General features: G+C 38.8%; 1 protein-coding gene across 1 annotated transcript in view; it reads right to left on the bottom strand.

Moving 5' to 3' along the window:
• ST8SIA1 (ST8 alpha-N-acetyl-neuraminide alpha-2,8-sialyltransferase 1) overlaps positions 1 to 20570 on the bottom strand; it is a 152417-nt gene that overhangs the window by 57778 nt on the left and 74069 nt on the right. The window contains exon 3 of the mRNA XM_072798714.1: positions 8361 to 8470. Within this exon, the coding sequence (XP_072654815.1) occupies positions 8361 to 8470 (110 nt within the window). The remainder of the gene's footprint in view (positions 1 to 8360; positions 8471 to 20570) is intronic.

The following is a 20570-nucleotide window of genomic DNA, read 5'->3' as shown; positions in this document are numbered from 1 at the left end:
GATGGTGACTTCCAGGATAAAACATAAGGTAAAATTTGGACATTTATGTCTTAAGGAAGCTTTGATCTTGATGGTCCTTCATAACATTCAAGAATCAAACACATTATATCAAAACCGTAACCTCTAAATACTTCTGAGGAATGCAATCAACCTGTTTTGTCATTATTAATGAAATGGTCAGTTTTAATGAATAAATATTTTGTTTTTCTATGTGTTCCTTGTAAGTTGGCTTATATGTCTGAGTTCCTTCATACTTTCTATCACACAATAAAAGCTCAAGAAAAACTTCTGGATACTGATGATCAAATCCTACAACACAGGGAAATGCTAAAACAATTACAATAACATTTCATAAACACATTTCTGGGAAATAATGACACTCTATTTTGGTGTAAATATCTATCTTAAGTTCTTCAAGTGCAAATATCTGTGACATTTCCTTGTAGCTCTTTTTTTAGAAAAAGTACACTGCAATTTTAGCTCCTTGATTCCTAAGCTGATAACTACATAGGTTTACATAAAAGGCAAATTTAATAAAAGATTGTTTCTAATAAGGCATAATTGTGTAAAAGTGTTTCAAACTTTGCATTATCACCTTATTGGTACAATTAACAGATATTAATGGCTAATGTGTCTTAGTAACTGTCCTCATGATCCAAAAAGATGTGATCACAGAATTGATGAGAGATGACTATTCTTTGAATTGGCACATAAAGGTGGCAGGGGAATGGGGTTGGTGAAGAGGAATCTTCAAATAGAAAAAAATCATAAAATTACTTTTAAAATGTTATGCATATCATTCATCATCAGGGAACTACATATCAAAACTACAATGAGATATGACCTCATACTGTCAGAAGGACTAAAATCAACACAAGAAACAACAGGTGTTGGTGAAGATGGAGAGAAAGGGGAACCCCCTTGCAAAGTTGGTAGAAATACAAACTAGTGCAGTCACTCTGGAAAACAGTGAGGAGGTTCCTCATAAAGTTAAAAATAGAGCTACCCTATGACCCAGCAATTATACTAACTAGGTATTTACCCCAAGAATACAAAAGCACAAATTCAAAGGGATACATGCACCCCAATGTTTATAGTAGCATTACTTATAATAGCCAAAACATGAAAACAGCCCACGTGTCCATAATTGATGAATGGATAAAGAAGTGATATGTGCGTGTGCGCTCACGCATACACACACACACACACACACACACACAAAATGGAATATTACTCAGTCATCAAAAAGAATGAAATCTTGCCATTTGCAGTGACATGGATAGAGCTAGAAAGGATTGTGCTAGGTGAAATAAATCAGTCAGAGAAGGAGAAATACCATATGATTTCACTCATATGTGGAATTTAGAAGACAAAACAAATGAGCAAAGGGAAAAAGGTGGGGGGCAAACCAGGAATCAGACTCTTAACTGTAGAGAACAAACAGATGGTTGCCAGAGGGGAGGCAGGTAGGGGGATGGGTTGAATAGATGATGAAGACTGAAAGGGGCACTTGCTATGACGAGCACCAGGTGTTTGTGGAAGTGCCGAATCACTGTATTATACATCTAAAACTCGCATTACACTTTATGATAACTAACTGGAATTTAAATAAAAACTTTAACGTGTTATACATATTTAAGTATGCAAAACACACATTTGAGCATAATTCCAAGGCACCAAAATTATGTTGCCCTCACTTGTATCCCTGAGCCACCCAAATCATCTTCAGGATGCAATCATGTTACCTCTGTCTTACAGTCCTTCCAGGTAAATTTTATTTTAAATTTAATATTATTTTAAAAACAGTATTATTTTTAGAGTGTTATTTTGCATTATAGAGCAAATGTTTACCTTGAAAAACAAGAAATAGATTTTTAACATTAGAAAATGTACTTGAAAATGTCTAGGCAAAGAAAATTACAATACTGTTATATCCTAATACTGAAAAACATTTTGAACTGTAATGTAATGTATCACTATGTGCTGGTAAGGCTATCCTTCTATCTGTTCTCTCACTGTAACTCTCCATGCACCCTATAGTCTAAGAGCAGACATACTACCAGCTTTCTAATAATATGTACTCATTAAATGTTTAATTTCAAATGTATGAAACTACCTCAATTTTCTCAAGGTGCCCCCCAAAATGTGTATGAAGCAATCATTTATAAGTATATCCATAAATGGGGCAGCCCCGGTGGTGCAGCAGTTTAGTGCTGCCTGCGGCCTGGGGTGTGATCCTGGAGACCTGGAATCGAGTCCCACGTTGGGATCCCAGCATGGAGCCTGCTTCTCCCTCTGCCTGTATCTCTGCCTCTCTCTCTGTGTCTCTCATGAATAAATAAAATCTTTAAAAAAAAAAAAGTATATCCAAAAATGGTCAAATGAGAATAGTTTATAAACAATTTATAACAATTACTCCCATATTGTAAACCATAAACGAGGCTTTTTAAAAATTCAAATATGTTATGAAAATGGCCCTATTCTTTGCAAGAATTCAAGATGGTGGCATATGAAGACCCTGAACTGACCTCCTTCCATTGATACACCAAATCTACGGCTATCTCTAGAATAATTCTACCTGGAAAAGACCTCAAAATAAGCTGAATAGCAACTCCACAACAAAAAGATAAAAGGGCCAAATCAAGAAAGGTAGAAGAGGCAGAGACATGGTCTCATCAAAAACCCCACTACTGGCATGGCAGGGATGGATCTCACAAATACAGATTATATCCCTAAGGAGCAAAGTATTTGATCCTCATATCATGCACCCCAACCCTTGGGACCTGCACCAGAGAGACAAGGCCCCAAAACATCTGGCTTTGAAAACTAGCATGGGGACACCTGGGTGGCTCAGTGGTTGAGCATCTGCCTTTGGCTCAGGTCATGATCACGGAGTCCTGGGACTGAGTCCTGCATCAGGCTCCCCGGAGGAAGCCTGTTTCTCCCAGTGCCTATGTCTCTGCCTCTCTCTCTCTGTGTCTCTCATGAATAAATAAACAAAATCTTAGAAAGAAAGAAAGAAAGAAAGAAAGAAAGAAAGAAAGAAAGAAAGAAAGAAAGAAAGAAGAGAAAGAAAGAAAGAAAGAAGAGAAAGAAAGAAAGAAAGAAAGAAAGAAAGAAAGAAAGAAAGAAGAAAGAAAGAAAGGAAACCACCATGACTTACACCTAGAAGACCCCAAAGTACTGTGAGAAGCTGAGACTTTCATCTTTAAAGGGCTCATGTGCAGGTCACTTACTCTGGGTACCTGTACAAAAACAGCAAGTTGAAAAGCACCTAGACCATATGTGAAAGAAATTAATTGGCTAATCTTAAAGCACCTGCCAGAAGGGCAGGCGTCTGCTGGAACTCTCTCCAGGAATGGAGATGCTGCTATGTGGCATTTTTGCACTCTCCTACCTTGCTGGTGCTGCTTCCCCTAGAATGGTGCTCCCATTCTCCCCTTTAAAAGATGCAAAATGCCAAACTTACCAAGTGTGTTTGCCAGTATCTCAGCACTCATTTGCCCTCCCAAAGCCTGTGGAAAGACATGCCCCAGTCTGGCACTCTCCTGTGGACCCATGTCACCAAAGCTAGCAGGTGCATTCAGAATGCACAAGTGATGCCCCTTAAACATATGTCTCTGAGCCAAGGGGAACTTGTATATCTGGGCCCCACAGGTTTGAAACAATTAGAGAAACAGTTCCTGGCAGGCTACCACTCCCTGGTCAGATATAGACAGCAGACTAAGCCACACCCCAATCTTCCTATGACCATTCCTTCAAGACTGGGAGACACATTGTTTGACATTATACATAGAAACAGACACAGAGAGTAAAGCAAAATGAGGAAAAGAGATACATTCTCCAGTGGAAAGAACAAGATAAAACCCCAGGAAAATACCTTCATTAAATGGAGATAAGTAATTTACCTGATAATGTTCAAAGTAATGATCACAAAGATGCTCACCAATCTCAGGAGTATGGATGAACACAGAAAGACTTCAACAAAGGGATATAAAATATAAGAAAGTACCAGACAGAAGTCACAGAGCTGAAGAATACACTAACTAAACTGAAAAATACAGTAAAGGTGTTCAACAGAAGATGAGATTAAACAGAAGGAAGAATCAGTGACCTGAAAGACAAGACAGTGCTCATCAAAACAGAGCAACAGGAAGACCAAAAAAAAAAAAAAAAATTAAAGCAAAAACAAACAAAACAAATCTTAAGTGAAGACAGCTTAAGGAACCTCTGAGACAATATCAAACAGATCAACATATGCATAATAGGGGTACCAGAAGGAAAAGAGAAAAAGATAGAAAACTTATTTAAAGAAATGATTGCTGAAAACTTCCCTAACCTGGGGAAGGAGGAAACTGACATTCAGATTTAGAAAGCCCACCTAAAGAGACCCACATCAGAACACATTATAATTAAAATGTCAAAAATTAAAGATGGAACCTTACAGAATCTTAAAGCAGCAAGAGAAAAAAAAAATGTGTTACGTATAAGGGAATGCCCATAAGACTACATGCAGATTTTCAACAGAAACCTTGCAGATCAGAGGGAGTGGTAGGATGCATTCAAAGTGCTAAAGCAAAAACTGGCAGTCAAGATTTTACCTGGCAAGGTCATCATTCAACTGTAGGAGACATAGTTTTCCAGACAAGCAAAAAAAGGCCACCACTAAACTGGCCTTAAAAGCAATGTTAAAGGGTCTTCTTTAAACTGAAGGGAGAGACGCCTGGGTGGCTCAGTGATTGAGCATCTGCCTTCAGCTCAGGGTATGATCCCGGGGTCCTGGGATTGAAGTCCCCTGTTGGGCTTTCCATAGGGAGCCTGCTTCTCTTTCTGCCTATGTCTCTGCCTCTCTCTCTGTGTTCCTCATGAATAAATAAATAAAATATTTAAAAAATAAGTAAGTACATAAGGGAAAGGGCACCTATTAGGAACAAGGAAACATATAAAACTAAAAATGTCACTGGTAAAGGAAATATATATAATAAAGTTATCATGAAGGTTAAAATATAAAAATAGTAAAAATAACTATAATTACAATAATTAGTTGGAGGATACACGAAATTAAAGTATGTAAAACATGACATCAAAAACAAAACATGGATGGAGGAGTAAAAATGTAGGGTTTTAGTACATGTTCAAACTTAACTTGACATCGACTTAAAATAGACTAGTGGGTATAAAAGGCTGAGACCTGTAAGCCTCATGGTAACCACAAAGCAAAAACCTAGAGGAGATACACAAAAAAATTATGAGAATGGAATCTAAACTAGGTACTGAAGAAAGACATAAAACCCTAAGGGAAGAGAGCAAAGTAAGAAGAAACAAGGAACAACTATAAAACAGCCAGAAAACAATGAACTAAATGCCAAAAGTCCATACCTTTCCATAATTACCTTAAACATAAGTGGACTAATTCTTCAATCAAAAGACATAGAGTGTCCATCAATGGATGAATAAAGAAGATGAAGTCTATATGCAATGGAATACTACTCAGTCATAAGAAAGAATGAAATCTCACTATTTGCCACAACGGAAATGGACTCTGAAGATATTATAGTAAGTGAAATAATCCACAGAGAAAGATAAATAGTGTGATTTCACTTATATGTGGAATCTAAAACACGAAACAAACAAAACAAAACAAAATTCAGAAGTGGAGAGAACAGAGTGGTGGTTCCTAGAAGGGATGGGGTGGGAGTAAGAGTAAACTAATATAATGTTATATGTTAATTATAGTTCAATTTAAAAAAAAAGAAAATGGTCTATTCTGGAAATTAAATCAGAGGCGCGTGTACACATAGCTCTAATTCTTTGAATTCTTAATCTTCACCTCTCATTATTCTATGAACATTATGCTTAATACTGTGCTGTGCACCCTAACCACGCACACTCATCAATTCTGAATTGTTGATTTTATAGAATGCAAATTTAGTCTTGTTTATTTGCAAAAAGTGAATATAACTCCTTAAAAGCTTAGGCTTGGTCTTTGACATGTTAAGTTTAAAATATGCATCTTCCTAAATATAGTGACACACACATATACCCCTGAGGAATAATATAAAAATATGTTTATTTTACTGCCTCCTGACAGACTATATTAAGACCTCCTGAAATCACTTAAGTTCCCTGAATCTGTGAGTATAATAACTACTCCTCCTTGTTCCTTACAGTGTTTTGGGAAAGAGCAAATAAACATACTTGAGAGCAAGCTGAAAATATAAACTAGACTACGTGAACTGTTACAATGACATAGTATTCATATAATCACAGATAGAACCAGTTTCTACAAAGGAAAGGCTTGAGGAATTTTCTGCTCCCACTCCCTTATATGCTGAGACCCAGCAAGGGTAAAATGACATGCCATAGGTCACAGTGCTAGTTTGTGACAAGGGCTGTCCCCTTCCCTCTGTGTTGTTCACTGGCCCCTCAGCCTCTACGTAATACCAGTATATTGGAGTGGGTGACTGAATTTGGCCGGGGGCCTTTGCTCTTTTCATCTATCTAAACTCTCCAGGTGATTGTGGCCACTTCCATAGCTAAAATATCTCCCCATCCTCATCTCACTGCACTGTGGCAGCACTTGGTGTCTTTCCAACATTAGAGCCTCAGAGAGACTCTTCCTGTGTTCAGACTGAAGTGGAGATAGGATTCACACTCCACATACCACTTCTCAGAAGTTCCTTGATCCCTCACCATCTGTCTTTGAATTACCCCTATCAGAGCACTAGCACATCTCCAGGTTCTACAAGCAAGACACAATTATTTAACATACCATTTCTATACTCAGCTAACACCTAATACCTAGCAGGAGCTCAATAAACATATTGACTTATTGATTTACTTACAAGAACTACATTTTTATTTTCTACATTTTCCTATCGTTTATATTGCAATAATAACAATTGTAATGGAGAGGAAAACACATCCCTACACTGGAAAAACCATGGCAGGGCACTTCCTTGAAGGAAAGATACAAAAAGACCTCTCCACTCTCTACAGGCTTCACCAGTGAGATAAAAAGTCTTTTAAGAAGCCCAACTCCCATTCTCTGAGTGGGAACTTGGCCCTCCCCCAAGTATATGGCTTCCACTGAAACACTGTCAACTAGTGTCTTCACCCTTGCCTGCTCCACTGAGCTCAAAACTCAGAGGTGGCTTAGTGTTCTCTTAGCCATATTGGACCACTTCTTAACTATTCTCTATTTGTCCTTAAAAATGATCACAAAATCCAAATCCCATGCTGCCACCCCCTTCCCTGGCTCAGCTTTCTGCCTCTGTGTTGCTGCAGGCCTTAGCCTTCCGACTCTGGAGCCTATGGCACCTGGGTCATGGTCATTCCCATGTCAGTGAGACTTTGGGGCCCACCTGAAAGAATCCTCCACAACATAGCTTCAAAGCTCCTATGCTTCTTCAATTACAAATCTCTTTTTCTGCCACAGATTGGTCATCCCCTCAACAAACTGAGTTCTGAAATCATACACTCCAGTGGGCCACACTTTGACATTAGTTCTTATTATCCCATCTGTCCCATCACCCACTCCCTCCAGGTTCTGAATGACCCTGTTCTTTGACCCTATTGATATCTTTCCTCTCTTGTTTATGCCTCTCAGTGCCCACTTCCTATATAGGTCAGACTTCAAGGTATGTCACCCTACGCTCTCTCTACCAGGATCCTCCATGATGTCACTCAGCTCCTTCTTTCCCTCTCACCTGGACAACCCCAAACCCATGTCAATCCAATCATTTGCTATCTTCACTTCGGGTCAAAATCACCCAACAGTGCAGGCTGGTGCCACTACAGGTATATGGTCTCTACCCCTGACTGGATGCATCTTAGCAGTTTTTTATACATCCCTGCAGAAGCGTCCTGTTATCCCCTCCAAGTGACAGACATCTCACCCCTCTGCTCAGTACCTTAACCAAGCTTCCTTGCTGCTCAAAAGTTATGGCCCCTTCCTCCTCCCAGCCATACACAGATCAGATCTATCTTCAAATCCCACTTGCTACGCCAAAATGCTTTTGTGAAAAACAAAAAAGTAAAGGGTGTAGAGTGAAATGAATAAGTGAAAATATTTGTTTATAGACAATTTTCAAATCTAAAACAAAATCTAAGTGTTTCTGCTTTGGGGTCTCCCCATGATGTCTGAGCCCTTCTTGGCTTTGTACTTTCTTGGAGCATTTCCCTCGCTCCCGGGGCCCTCTTCTAAATTCACTTGTATGTGAATGAACTTGAAGGGAAGCTAAAGAGCAGTTACAATTGATTAATCACAAGTGACTAGTTTTGAAAGGCCCCAGGGCTTGTGGGAGGGGGTGGGGAAGAGGAGAGAAGGCAGAGGCCGCGCGGTGGGTGCTCTCTCTTACCGCATGACAAAATTTGCTTCATCTATTTGACGGCCACAGCCACTCTTCTTCAGAATCCCACCATTTCCCACCACCGCGCATTTCTTCAAGGGCAGCTGGAATGGGGTTGCCTAGCAACAGAAAACAAGGCGGGTTTTCACTGCAGAGAACACACAACCGCTCACAAAATCATTGTTTATAGCAGACCCGTTGGAGGAATTTGATTGAAGACTGGGCAGACCAAAAGAGCATGGAGAAAGGAAGATGCCAAGAAGTTTGTAAGGAATAAGTTGGCCTGTTCCTTTGAAACTAAAAAAAAGAAATAATAAATAAAATAAAATAAAATAAAATAAAATAAAATAAAATAATAAAAAATAAAATAATAAAAAATAAAATAAAATAAAATAAAATAAAATAAAATAAAATAAAATAAAATAAAATAAAAATTAATTCCCTGAAGTGTATTTAAATATAACATATATTGTATCAAATTGACCGTGTACATTATAGAGAGTGGCTGCTAGGGCAAAGAGGAAAAATCCATACTAAACATAGGATTAGTTCTCAAGGCATTCAACTGGGAACAAGCACCAATGAGTTCTATCCCCCATCTGAATGCAATTTCACTCATTCATACAATCTGCAATTCACTCGACAAATGTGGCTGTTCCTATGCTAAGGGTTGGGGGGGAGGGTAAAATACAAAAAGATACAAAAAGTCACAGGCCTGAGGACTCCCCACTGAGGTTGTGGGGAGACTGTGAACACAGACACTTATACAACAGACTCTAAAGCAAAGGTCGTAGAGGACGTATGCTCTAAGTGCTGCGGAGAATCCCACACAAGAAGACAGGGCAGATTTCTGCCAAGCCAACTCAGGGAAAGCTTTCTCATTCGAGATGAATCTTAAAGGATGAATAGGATTTTGCCGGGGCAGAGAACACAGTATAAACAAAGGCGCAAAGTACGCTGAAAGCAAATGCTGTGTTTATGAGAAAATGTACACTCCGGGTGGGTCTGTCTAGAACTCAGGAGGTGCTACAGGGCAAGTGACTTGTGCAAGCCAGACAGCATGTGACTTTCTTTCTGCAAACATTGAACTGGACTGCAAAGAAAATGTTCAGTGTACCTGAGTGTTCCCTGGAGTGCTATTTATAGTACCCAGGACTCTCAAAACCTACCAATTGCCCCTGAAAGTGAAATGTGTCATTGTCTTTTAGCTGGCTCAGCAAGAACCACCAGGTATGGGATCTCCCACTAGCTCAAACAATGCCTATTGGCGGCAGTTCTTTGGGGAAAGACCTTACATCTACAGAACTGGTACATAAAATAACTATTCTGATACTAAGTACGCCATTCTGCATGAATTTGAAGCAAGTATGGATTATACCAACAGAATAAATGGAATACATGAGTATATACTGTAAGGGCTTCATGGAGGCACAAAGAAATTAAACCAGAAAAATAAAATTCCAAGAGTCTGTGAGGGGCAGCCCCTGTGGCTCAGCAGTTTGGCACCACCTTCAGCCCAGGGTGTGATCCTGGAGACCGGGGATCAAGTCCCACGTCAGGCTCCCTGCATGGAGCCTGCTTCTCCCTCTGCCTGTGTCTCTGCCTCTCTCTCTCTGAATGTGTCTCTCATGAATGGATAAGTAAAATCTTTAAAATAAATAAATAAATAAAGAGTGTGAGATCACTAGTAGCTGAGGTAGGCACTTAATGCAGCACAAGAAAAATTTTTACGTCCTCTATTTCTAGTATGTAAAAGGAACACCTGGTGCTATGAAAGTATAGTTAATAAAGTTACAGTACTTAAACTATAAAGTCGAAGTGTTTGCCAGTAGACAATTAGGAATTCCCTGCATGGGGGCACTTGGGTGGCTCAGTGGTTGAGCATATGCCTTTGGCTCAGGTCATGATCCTGGGGTCTCAGAATTAAGTCCTACATCAGGCTCCCTGTGAGGAGCCTGCTTCTCCATTTGCCTGTGTCTCTGCCTCTCTCTCTCTCTCTCTCTCTCTCTCTCGTAAATAAATAAAATCTTTAAAACTTAATTAATTTAATTAAAAAATAAGAATAACAACATTTAGTTTGCCTTGTAAAAGCCAACTTAAAATTCCTGCCCCACAGGTTGTTAAAGAGAGTTCTTGACTGGCAATCCCAGGCCCCCAGGCAAGAATCTGGGCCCAGAAGCAGCATTATCTGGGAAGCAACAGTAGTAGCAGCAGCAACATAAAGCCTGGGCGACTCAGTCAGTTGGCCGACCAGCTCCTGGTTTCAGGTCATGACTACAGGGTCATGAGATCGAGACCAGAGTAGGCTTGAGATTCTCTCTCTCCTTCTCTGCCTCTCCCTTCACTTGTATTCACTCTCTCTCTCCCTCTCAAATAAATAAATAAATAAGTATTAAAAAAAAAAAAAAAAAAAAGGCTGGGTGCCTCCTACCTCCTAATTTCCAGGCTGTGGGACTGTGGGATTGTAGGACCCCTCAGTGTTCCTGTCTCTAAAGAGGGCTAACGTTGCCCAGGTTTATATGAGATTATAGGAGATGATGTACACCCAGCATCTCGTCAAACTCCTGGTGTGATGATCCATTCATCTTCCTTCCCTTCTTCTTTCATCCTTTTCCTCCTAGCACAGTTCACTGACTTGTTGAAGCCACAAAATACTGAGATTCCATAGGTTTAGGGAACATGATAAAATAGTGATTTATGTAACTTCATCTTAACAATGGTAAAATGTAACTATTATATTCACATACTATAAAAAGTTTTTAAAAGCTCTTGAACAAAAGGCCAGGGATAGGGGAGCCATTTCTTTTTTTCTGTTAATATTTGCTTGCTACTCTCCCAGTTGGTTGACTGCTGGCCCTCACACAAGCAATTTCATTTCAATAAACATTTCTCAAGTACCTACTTGCATTCTCTTAAAGGCACAGTAACAGCTCACCAAAGCTTTACAGAAAGGAAAAACGTAATTCAGAAAACACTGGAATTTTAACTAATTGAGATAATACTATCATGGTGCTATGTTAAATATAGAGTATCTCAACTTGGCAATGGTCAGTCCTACCAGAAAGATATATGAACACAATATCCTCCTTTTGGGGTACGGTATGTAGAAGGAACTTTTAGTAATCCATTTCCACATGAATATTACTATTTTGGCACAGAGTATTTTTTTTATTAAGGCATTGCATCCTTTCTTTTCAAGTGTATCTCCTGGTATCCCTGCCAGAAAATGTCTACTGAATCTGAGAATATAATATACTATAAAATTCTTCCTGCTAACTTTAAAAAACTTTATGCCCATCAATATATGAATGGAAAAAGAAGTCGTGGTATATATATGTACACACACACACACACACATATAAACACACTGGAATATTACTCAGCCATGAAAAAAGAAAGAAAGAAAGCAATCTGGCCATTTGTGGATGGGCCTAGAGGGTATTATGCTAAGTGAAAATAAGTCAGAGAAGGACAAATACTATATGATTTTATTCATATGTAAAATCTAAAAAACAAAAACAAAAACAAAACAAAAGAATTAAAAAAACAAAAAGCAGAAACAGATCCATAAATACACAGAACAAACTGATGGTTGCCAGAGGGAAGGATGCTGGGGGGGATATATAAAATGGGTGAAGGGGAGTGGGAGATACAGGCTCCCAGTTATGGAATGAATAAGGCATGGGAATAAACAATACAAGATAGGGAATATAATCAATGGTACTGTAATAGTGTTGTGCAGGGACAGATAGATGGTAGCTATACTAGTGGTGAGCATGTAGCATAATGTATAGACTTGTGGGATCACTATGTTGTGCACCTGAAACTAGTATAACACTGTGTCAGCTGTACTTGAATTAATAAAATAAACAACAAAAAAACACTACTGTAAATGAAAGGATAAATTAGGCAGATCAACCATACAGATGAGCTCAAAATATTGCTGGACCACTAATTCACCTGATGGATCTTTGTCCAGATTTTTTTGCCTCTCACTGTTCCATCTATTAATGGTTATCTTCTTAATGACTTTATTATATTAACCATCTGGAATTCAGATTCTGGATTGCCAGTCCCCTCAAACTCTCAGTGCCTTGCTGGAAGTCAAGCATGATAATAACTATCCCATCTGTCTCCCAGATTATGAGAATTAAAATAAGGTGAGGCACTGAACATCATCAGAAACTCTGAAGTCCTATATATGGCATTACTACATTACTGTATACTAAAAAATTTAATTCCCTAGGAAAAAAATGTATCATTATATTGCTAGACTACTATAATATGTAGTTTATCTTTGTGTGAGATACTTTTTAATTTTTAAAAAAGATTTTATTTATTTATTTATTTAATTTATTTGAGAGAGGGAGGGGGGAGAGAGAAAGAATGAGAGAGAGAGAGAGAGAGAGAGAGAGAGAGAGATGGAGGTCATACAAGAAGGGTCAGCAGCAGGCAGAGAGAAGGAGAAGCAGACTCTCCACTGAGCAAGGAGCCTTATGGACATGGGGCTCCGTCCCAGGACACTAGGATCATGACCTGAGCTGAAGGCAGACACTTAACCAACTGAGCCACCCAGGTACCCCTTCCCTTTTTAAAGAAGATTTTAGAGATACTTTCAGCTTCAAAGAATTATATAGGTCTTGAACAAAATATTTTTTATCTTTGGACTTTGAGGATATATCTACTACTTCTAACAATCAATGAATTTTTAAATGTATTTTTTTGTGTGTGTGAATCATTGCAAGGAGCCTTTTTTTTTTTTATTGGAGTTCAATTTGCCAACATATAGCATAACACCCAGTGCTCATCCCATCAAGTGCCCGTCACCCATTCACCCCAACCCCCTGCCCACCTCCCTTTCCACCACCCCTTGTTCATTTCCCAGAGTTAGGAGTCTCTCATGTTCTGTTTCCCTCTCTGATATTTCCCACTCATTTTCTCTCCTTTCCCCTTTATTCCCTTTCACTATTATTTATATTCCCCACATGAATGAGAACATATAATGTTTGTCCTTCTCCGACTGACTTACTTCACTCAGCATAATACCCTCCAGTTCCATCCATGTTGAAGCAAATGGTGGGTATTTGTTGTTTCTAATGGCTGAGCAATATTCCATTGTATACATAAACCACATCTTCTTTATCCATTCATCTTTCGATAGACACAGAAGGGAGCCTATCTTTTTTTGCTTAACACTCTATATCCAAGGTAAGCACGGAGCAGATAATCAACAATTTGTTTAATATGCCAATTAATTTAATCAGATTTTTGTTGAACATCTATTTTCACCAGTACCTTACCTAAAGCGGAATTTCCTTAACATCATAATGGATATACAATGTAATCTCCAAACTTCAACAACAAACATGAGCCCTACCACTCTCTAAATAAGAGCCAATGAATAAAGCTATACACAATTTTGGTTTTTGAGTTATCTCTTATTTTTATCATGGCTCATGGTCTCCATCTCCTGGGCCTCTTCTTAAATAGCCGAATGTCGAACCTGACTTTTCATTCAACATCTATTTGTTGAGCACCTCTGATGGACTAGAAGCTGCTGTATATGTTGAGAATGTGTGGTGGACAAAATACATGTACCCCATTCATGGAGCTAACATGTTAACAGGAAAAATACAAATGTGATAGGAAAGTCCAGAGTGCTATACAGTTAGCTATAGGACATCTTCATGAGGAAGTGGCTCTGAGACTTGAGATCCAAAGTTATTAGGAATCAGAAAAGTAATGGAAATTTCTGGTCTATTAGATCATTTTAGTAAAGTTAAAAGAAAAAAAGGACAAAAATTGGGGTCTTTAATGTTTTATAACATAAGTGAAGGTGAAGGGACTTGTTACAGGCTAGAAGACTTTTTCAGAAGCAAATTACAAATGTCATCTGATAAATTATTCCTGGCTTACAATATGACTTCTGGAAGAATGCTATTAAAATCTGAAGAATTTAAGCCATGTTTTTTTTTGTGCCTTATGTAAATAGCTCTAGAGCATCCCAGAATGGTTTTTATAATTAAGTGAATGAAGCATTATTTACCAAAGTCATTTCCAAAGCAAGATGCCTTACTACTTCCTCTTCATGTGCAATCACACAAGACCACAAAGCACTAAGGACCAGTGACTTCAATTACTAACATGAGGACACTCTGTGCCTATGCATCTTCTATCCCATAGACATAACTAGATGTCTTGAATGATAATTACACTATCTCTATGAGGAAGTGAGTTAACCACCATCAGTCACTAACTGTCTTAGGGCTTGTCTTGTCCCCTCCCCCCACAAGACATGGAGAAAAAGAAAAATGTAAATCACTGCTGGGATAACTATTTTTATAGGAATACACAACATTTTAGTAAAAACACCTCTGATACAAATTAACTTACAATAGTCTTTGAGAGAGGCTATCTGTGAGGCAGCATGTCTACAATGTAAATAATTAGCATCACTGCATCGATGTGAAATAAAAATCGAAGAATAAAAAATGTTCTATAGAACTACTGTGGGGCAAAACCAGATATTGGGGACAGGCTGTAATGTCCCTACATCCAAGTTATAAAATACAACTAACTTTATATCTAGGCTTCTTGGCAGCACCAGGAAGCCAAAAAGTTTAAAATCCCAGAAGTAACCCACTTGGATTCTGTGCAAATGAGTATAGGAAAACCTCATTCAAAATGGGGTTGAGAGGTCTCAAAGAAGGAGCTTTAAACCTGTACCACTACCTTCAGCTTACTCTACATACCTGGGCAAGAGGAAGCATATTTTACTACTCAGGAGAGAAGATTTTGTCCTAATCCAGCAATAGCTCAGCCAATGAGAACAGCCATATCTTAGTCAATGAGAAGTCACCACAACCCTGAACTTTTGATTTCCTCCAATGAACTTTCATTCAAAACCACTCCTCTTGGGATGCCTGGGTGGCTCAGTGTTTGAGCATCTGCCTTTGGCTCAGGTGGTGATCCTGGGGTTCTGGGATCAAGTCCTCCATCAGGTTCCCCACAGAGTGCCTGCTTCTCTCTCTGCCTATGTCTCTGCCTCTCTCTGTGTGTCTCTCATGAATAAAAAAAAAAAAAAAATCTTAAAATAAATAAATAAATACTCCCTTGCTTTTGAAGATGGCAACAAAATAGTCCATTGTTTTAAATTTGATACAGGATAAATCCAATATATCAGATAAAAAAGACAAACTCAGTGTTAATGACAACAATAAAACTCTCACTACTTCAATGTAAGTTTCCAGATGCATCAAATAACTTTTGCACCTGCCTTGCTCTAGATTCTTCTTTCTCTAGCATTCCTCTACCACTTCTGTTCCTGTTTCACCTGTAAGCTACATTCCTTGCAAGGATGCTTTCATATTTGAGTGGGTGGGGGGAAGGAGGAGATAATGCCACAAATATTTCTAAATATTATTTTATAACTAAAAAAATAAGTGAAGCCATCAAGCTAAATTTTGCTTATTTTATTACACATGTAGCTTTATGCTGATACTCTTTTAGTGAAAAGGGTTAGACTTTTATTTTCACACTTCACAATTCAAAGGAAAATTCTTTGTCTGTTTGTTTCACACCTCTACTCCCTCCAAATTCTTCTCTTTGCTAGGAAGGGGAAGCAATTCTTCTGTGTCATGCAGTTGTGTTTTAAAGTTAGAGAAATTACCAAACCATTCAGTATTCAGAACACCACCAAGTGCCACTATTAAGAAAAGGAATTACTGTCAATGTTAGATGTGGGTCTCAACTCTTAATAGAAAAGCAGAAATTTTGATTTGCAACCCTTGAAGTGGCTTGAAAGGCTGTCACTATATGCCAGCTGCTATTACTCATGATGTCAAAACATATGCTTGCTCTTATTGAGGAAAATCTCAAGTTTTTGTCCATAAGAATATGAACTTGCACTTCTAATTATAGTCCAACCCACTCATTTCTAAGTACCCTTACCCACATATCCACATGGACTCCCACATATAATTATGCTTCACCCACACACATAATTTAATTTCTCACCCATATGTTAATTATATCCTCAACTTAGGCATCTAAATACAACCCCTGTCTTACATCTAATTACAGCCCCCCCTCTTATGAATGTAATTACACCATTCAGCCACCCATCTAATTATCCCCTCCTTGACATATTTAATTGCACTGCCCGCTCAAGGACCTGATTACATTCTAACCAGTGCACCAATTAAGCCCCCAACCCTCCAACAATATTCTTCAGATGCACATCTCTTTATCTCTACCCCACTTTATTATTTCAACTAAGGATGGACAACTTCCCACAAGCAAACTCCAAGTAATCATGGCATCCAGCTAACAAGATGCAGCTGAATCAAAATCAGCTTTGGTCCTTCCCGGTAAACAAGCAAATATGTATTTGCTTTTTCAGTCATTTAACTAGCCCCTTGGAAATCCAAATGAAAGTTTCTGCTGTTTTCTTACTTTGTACGTGTAAGCATTTCTACGATGAACTATCTAGTAATTAGTTAATTTATTTCAGAGACTAATGCTTCTCATTACAGATACTTAATTATTGAACCCTTAAAAAACATTACCCGAAACTTTGCCTGGGGACATATAAGTACTAATTATAGGATATTTGCACATCCATACCATTCAAACAAGTTTCATTGTCCTTCAATTACATGAAAGTGAATTTCCAGAGAGCTGCTGCTAAGATTTGCATTCCCCATTCCACTAATAAAATTGTGATTTAAAAGAGATAAACTCAGTGTTAATATTCTTTCCACAGAATGCATCTCTGGAAATTGAATGATGTGATGTATTTAGTTCTGGATACTACTTCTCCATTAAAATGTTTGATTCAATCCATTATAAAAAATAATACATAAGCATTCCAGGGAATATTATGTATTTTTCACATATAATCTATGGTCGGTACACAACCCCTAGAAGCCAAATATTACATCAGTTCATGGGTCCACTGAACAGATTTATTAAATGTTTCATAAACAATTCCCAGTTAACTGATATTTGTTACTGAGGTTGTTTCTGGCTCATGAATGCCAAAGCAGTAAGGAAGGACATACCTCTGCTTTAGGCCAGAAGTTGGCCACATTTCAAAAGTTCTCAAACTTGGGAGATTTTTCATGGTGGAAAGGAAAGGACTATGAAGGGCATGCACAGTATTTCAAAGGTAGCGTCTAGGGATTGTCCGTAGTAGAGCACAAAATGCAGCAGCAGCAGGAACCAAGCTTCATGCCATTCATTGCTAGACCTTGCATTCTCAGCTCCCGAGGTGGAAGTACCACTGCAAGAATCTTTCTCTGCAAATATGGTGCATCTTCCCATTGAGGACCACTGCCCTTGAGCCCCGCCTGACTGTATCTAAGTCTATGACCACTGGCACCTTATTTAACCTCAATGCTTTCACATCCTCATTAGTAATAATGGTCCCCACCTCAGACAGTTGTGAGGATTAAATGAGTTCCGTCTGGCACAAAGTAAGTGATCGATACTGTTATCTTATTTTTAATGGACTGACATTTTCTCAGCAACACAGCCTAGAAATCCTGGACTCATTTTCTCTCAATATCACCCTATCACCTACCTCTGCAGAGGTTCTTCTACTCTTTCCATCCTGTGGGGAACTAGCTGTGACTACATTGTCACCTTTTGAAGTAAACATGTTTTTCTCTGCTTCCAAAGTTAAGCATTCCTATAGCCAATCTGCTAGCTCTCTTAATAAAAGAGCCCAAGTCCAGCTTGAGTCCAAGTCTCGATCCCCCTGTCCCCCAGAATAAAATTCACTGAGACTCTGAGTCTTTCAACATATTGTCACCTCTGACTATCCTGGATCCGTGGAACCGTCCTCATTGCAAACTTTTTTAAAGATTTATTTTATTTGAGAGAGACACTGAGAGAACGTGTGTGTGATCATGGGGGCAGGGGCAGAGGGAGGGAAGCTTCAAGCAGACTTCCCGCTGGGCTCAGAGCCCAACGTGGGGTGCTATCCCATGACCCATGAGATCATGATCTGAGCCAAAACCAAGAGTCAGATGCCTAACCGACTGAGCCCCCCAGGTGCCCCACCTCACTGCAATTTTTTTAATGGCTTATTACTATTAATTCGTTGGCTTCTAGTTCTTGCCCACCATCCATCCTTCACTCTCACATACTAGTTTTTCTTCCATTGAGGCTGCTACAACATCTCCCCGCTTTCTCCCCTCTCCCCCACTCTCTTCCTACCCTATTATCTACCTACCAAGTCATTTTTCACCCTTAACACCCATGAAGTGTCTTCAGGTATTATGTCCAATAAGACCCCCTACAAGTTCAAGGATTGCTCAAAAATTGAAACAACTCAGAGGAACATTAGAATTCATTTATGCTCAATGAGTCATGAGAATTATGTGTTAAAGCACTACACAACAGCTTGTAAATGTATTTGAAATTGAATCAAATCATTTCTTCAATACTTCAGAGACTTTCAAACTTATTATTGTTGATGTTATTTTGTTTCACAATGGAAGTCTTCTGTTGTTTTTCAAATAAGATCCTATGCAGAAAATCTCCATTAAAAAGCAAAAATAGAAAAACAAAAGAGAAGATGCTGTTTGAGGTGCAGGTGGGCACCTCTCTTGGTCTCTGTCTTATTTCTGAAAGTGACACTTAGACGCCCCAAGGAATTGGTGCAGAAAATGACTAATCTAATCAAACTCCCTTCTCCCCCCAAATTAAGAACTACAAATATCAAGCACATTTCAATTAAGGATATTTGGCAAGTATTTACTGAGTTCCAACCCAACTATATACCAGCCCCTATAGTGGGACAAAACCCAACCCCCACCTTACTGTTTGTTGCACTAAAATGTGGTATGAATTAAGACATCTATTTTGTTTCCAACCATAAAGAGTATGCAATTACTCAGTAATGTAGCAGATTGTTAAACTGTTGATCCAATTTAACTGATTAAGCACCTGAACAACAGGACCAGGATCAATTGCTGGCTAATTAACTATTAAATTATTTTTTTTAAAAAAAAAGCAAATCTAGTATTGTGTCATAGATAACTGTTTTTGTGAAAAAATGAAGAAATCACGCAGGGAATATTTTCTTTGAAAATAACTGGCTCTTTCTGCTTTCTCCCCTCTCCCCAACTTTATAAAAAAGCATCTGTTAAGGCGCCTGGGTGGCTCAGTCCATCAAGCGTCCGACTCTTGATTTCAGCACAAGCCACAATCTCAGGGTCCTGAAAGGACTTTTGATTTTGGCACAGGTCATGATCTCAGGGTTGTGAGACTGAGCCTGCATTGGGTGTGCTCTCTCTCACTCCCTCTCAAAAAAAGTATGTGTCATTCTTTTTTGTGAGAAAAAAGAAAAGAAGTTGTTTCTAGAGCATTCTTTTCTTCCTGGCATCGCTCCCTTAATTATCTCCCAGGACTCACCTATATAAGCTTCCAAACAGCTGAATTTTGTAGCCTCTAAATTCTCCACTCACACTCTTACTTCTGCTTATTTTACCCTATCTGCTTGAATCATCTTCTCTCCTTTTTTTATAGTGTGGCCCATGTATATCAGAAACACCCTAAAATGCATAGTAAAGGTGCATATTCTTGGTCCCACTTCAGCTCTGGGTAGAGCTTGGGAAGTTGAAGTTCCCCTACATGATTCATGGGCACAATAAAGTCTGTGAGCCACCAGATTCTACCAATTTTCAAATACAACCCAATGTATTCCTTCTCTAGAATTTTCCCTGACCAATCGTATCTTCTGGGATCAGCATCCACAGTCCCACCCACTGTCACAAAAAAGAACCCTACATCATTCCCTTTAACTGATACTCTAGACACTTAGCATTTAGTACAATTTGCTACCCATTTTGTGTATACATTCATCCCTCACAAGTGGAGAGTAAGCCACTCATGGATATAAATTAATCGTGTCTCATAAATCTTAACCTCTGACATTACATACTGGCCACAGTAAGTACGCAGATGTTTTGATTAATAGATTTATCCAGAAATGCCAGGGATGTAAGCAAATGAAGCAAATCTGTCAACAATTTCAGACCACTGGTTATAAGGTTTAGGATACACAGCTAAGCTAATACAGTCTAGCACACAGGAGTTCCAAAATCAAATGCCCACAGAATCCAGGCAAAGAGTCTAAGAGGAGTGGAAGGAAGGCAATAGGGAGTGCTAAGGACTGTGGTAAACAAAGGACACATGACAAAACCAAAAAGA

This window comes from Canis lupus, chromosome 25 (assembly GCF_048164855.1).
Source record: "Canis lupus baileyi chromosome 25, mCanLup2.hap1, whole genome shotgun sequence".
Lineage (NCBI taxonomy): Eukaryota > Metazoa > Chordata > Mammalia > Carnivora > Canidae > Canis > Canis lupus.
The sequence above is the reverse complement of the archived record's forward strand: the minus strand, read 5'-3'. Positions and strand labels throughout refer to the sequence as shown.